The 3,218-nt window shown below is 34.3% G+C and overlaps 1 protein-coding gene across 1 annotated transcript; it reads right to left on the reverse strand.

Annotated features, from left to right (window-relative positions):
* Positions 1-540: 540 nt before the first annotated feature.
* On the reverse strand, positions 541-2,995 carry LOC127756397 (uncharacterized). The gene is made up of 6 exons (XM_052281738.1): positions 2,966-2,995; positions 1,530-1,733; positions 1,350-1,442; positions 1,173-1,271; positions 772-1,089; positions 541-684 (listed from the first exon to the last, which is right to left on the reverse strand). The coding sequence occupies exons 1-6, from the start codon at positions 2,993-2,995 to the stop codon at positions 541-543; spliced, it is 888 nt and encodes a 295-aa protein (XP_052137698.1).
* Between the last annotated feature and the right edge of the window lie 223 nt (positions 2,996-3,218).

The following is a 3,218-nucleotide window of genomic DNA, read 5'->3' on the forward strand; positions in this document are numbered from 1 at the left end:
AACCGTCTCTAATTTAAATTATGACCGTGTCAAATTTGAAATACAAATTTTTGGATTGATCATGTAGAGACACTTGATGATCTTAGCCACGGTTGTTTCCGTGTCTAGCTTATAGTAGATACATCTACGTTTTCTCTAGAAACGGTCACAACCGTCTCTATTCATAATGAATTTATTACTTATTTCTTTCCTAGAGACAATTTCTGCTTCTATAGACACGGTTGTGCCTGTATCTACACTTATTATTTATAGCCTCGCTATTGGTCACATGCCAACAATCAATACATCTTTCATTCAGAAAACCCATAAACAAAACAATACCAACAGATTGAATTACCATCAGACCACATTAACAAGACTTTTAACGCCAGTAGCTTGTCATTAAAATCAAAAGCAATATCTATACATTGTTCACAATGAAAATACTTCAACATCTTTTCTGATATAACAATGAAACAATAGGTTCAAACAAATTAACACAAAAAATAATTATATTCTAATGCAGCAAGTAGTACGGAATGGTACAATTGCCATTGTAAATCACTCTTCTTCACTGCAAGACTGAGATGATGCTCTAGCACTAGAGGATGGAGTAGTATTTGGTAGCTGATTTTCATGGTTCTGATCAAATGGAAGAGAGGATGTAGCAGTATTTGGTGGCTGACTTCCTTCGTTCTGATCAACCTGAAGATACATGCATGAATTTGTTATTCTGGAAGCTTATGGCTATATAAGTTACAACATTTAAAATTAGTAATTTTGTGGCCATACCTCTTGTCTTGGAATGACCCTAGCAACTGATGGTGGCAACCAAGAAATCAAATTATCCTCTGGATATTTCTCAGCCAAATATGATACTATAAAACTAATGAAACCATTTACATTACTGGAGCTACTCCCTTCACTGCTTCCTGATATATTCGAAAATCTTCCACCATAATAGTTTGTTGGAGTAATGGTTGGACCCATGCCTCTAACTCTACCCCTATGATCCTTTCCAAACACTTCTAACATAGCTTGTTCAAAATCAGCTTCACTGAGTTCTTGGCCATCCACTCTTTTCTCAGCCAATTTCATATATACTTCATTCTACGTTGGAAAAGATTGTAGACTCTTAATGTAGTGTATTTTGTTTTACAAAGAGTTTATATAAGAAAAGCAATATGGCATACCATTTTTTCTTCAGTAGCATCGTTAACATATCTGCCATCTTTCGTCTTATGGCATTCATCAAAGAAGGTTGCTCGGTCCACCTCCACTCCATTAACTTCCTGCAGATTATACATCTCTAGTGCATGAGGAATTGAAGCAATAGTGAATTAATATATGAAAATTGCTTAAAATCTTACCAGCTCTTTCCTCTTTATTGCAAAACTCTTTCTTCCTAATATGTGTGGATGCTTAATATTCTGTGCATTCTCTTTGTTTTTGTCACTGATTTTCTAATGATACAACATATAGCATCAATGAGCTGATATAAATCAAAATGATGGTCATTCAGTCACTAAAAAGTCCCAACATATATTTACCTTAGAGTCCTCTAAGTACCAGTAAGAAACTAGGGTGGCCCATTGAGATTCAGCAACAGTTTTGGGCACGGTTTGCAATACTCGTTCCATAGGTAAGTTAGGCTTGTAATAGCCCTTTTTCAGTTTTGACCTGTACTGCCTCCATTTGCCATCTAACTGGTGGAGAATCCAATTATTAGCTCTTCCATCAATTGCAAACTTTCTCTAGTGCATATGAAAAATAAAGAGTGAATGGAATTATATTGGAATCACCATAAGAATATGATTTAAAAAGCTGTGAAAATTAAAGAGCAATGCCTCTACTTCAGAAATCATTTTTGGATGATATGCTCTCTTATAAAGTTTATGATTCCATTGAAGAATGTTCAGTGGAGCTAGATGTGGCTTCCTGACAAGTGTTCCTTAATAGGATCCAAGAACTATAGCAGATTGGGAGCAAGGTACATTGAAACGATCCAGTTTGACAATAATCTTAACACCCTCTGGAAGATTTTCAACATTTGCTAATTTAGTTGGTCCTCGACGTCTTTTAATGCGGCCATCAGGATCTGTAAAATTTTAAAAGTTAGTCTGTAAGCACAAGTTTTGAAGCGAATAAACAAATACATCTTACAATACTCATAGCAATTTGTGCGCCAATCTGCGTTTGTTATGTTCTGTTCTTCAACATAATGATCATTTGGGACCAATTTTTGATTTTGTACTCCATTCTCCAAAAGCTCCAAGCCTTGTAATCTTTGGGACCTTGTTACCATTTGCACTATATTTAAAAAAATGGATTATAATGTTATTAATAACAAAACCGTTGCATATCAGTTAAAATGCCAAAATGAGAACATGCAAATCTTCATATCTCAAGTTGATAAATGGAAAATTTACCCTTCATAACAAATTCTCATCTTTGTTTTTTTTCTTCTTTGTTAAGTCATATCCTTTCTATGGTTTAGTGCAAATTAATCCTACTATAAATATGAACAGGAACTCACAATCTGTGTCTATGAATAACTTTAGCCAACCAAAATATCTATGAATAGTTTTGCTTAAGTCTTTACTACTTCAAGAAAACAACTTTGATCACAAAAGCATATGCAGTATACAATTTCCATATAATAGTCACACGAGCAGTGGTAAATCACCTCGATAGTACTCCCTCCATTTCAAAATGTTTGACACCGTTGACTTTTTAGCATATGTTTGACCGTTCGTCTTATTAAAAAAAATCGTGAAATATGTAAAACTATATGTGTGCATGAAAGTATATTTAACAATGAATCAAATGATATGAAAAGAATAAATAATTACTTAAATTTTTTGAATAAGACGAATGGTCAAACACGTACTAAAAAGTCAACGGTGTCAAACATTTTGAAACGGAGGGAGTAGTTGACTGGGATCGAATTGCCCAAATCCACAAAAGCAAAGACCTGTACACATACGAAATGAGAGATGTTGAAATACACCGCCATCTCTGTAAAATGAAATGATCATTTACGTAGAATGTGATTAACGGCAAGATTACGTTACTAATTTAAATTAGATCTACATGATTAGTGCGCAGGTTAACGAGAATGTGTTTGGCAACCAAATTTTGGGTGCTTGCATACCGATGCATCAATGCCGTTCACATCTAAATTGATCAAAACTTGATTTACATTAATTAAAAAACAGTGCGTTAGCCTCTTTCTGGAC

Source organism: Oryza glaberrima, chromosome 12 (assembly GCF_000147395.1).
Source record: "Oryza glaberrima chromosome 12, OglaRS2, whole genome shotgun sequence".
NCBI lineage: Eukaryota > Viridiplantae > Streptophyta > Magnoliopsida > Poales > Poaceae > Oryza > Oryza glaberrima.

Coding starts and splice junctions, on each gene's coding strand:
- LOC127756397 (XM_052281738.1), bottom strand. CDS start 2,995: ATGGCGGTGTATTTCAACATCTCTCATTTC. Junction 1,272..1,349: donor CAATAAAGAGGAAAGAGCTG/GTAAGATTTTAA, acceptor TATAATCTGCAG/GAAGTTAATGGAGTGGAGGT. Junction 685..771: donor GGGTCATTCCAAGACAAGAG/GTATGGCCACAA, acceptor ATGTATCTTCAG/GTTGATCAGAACGAAGGAAG.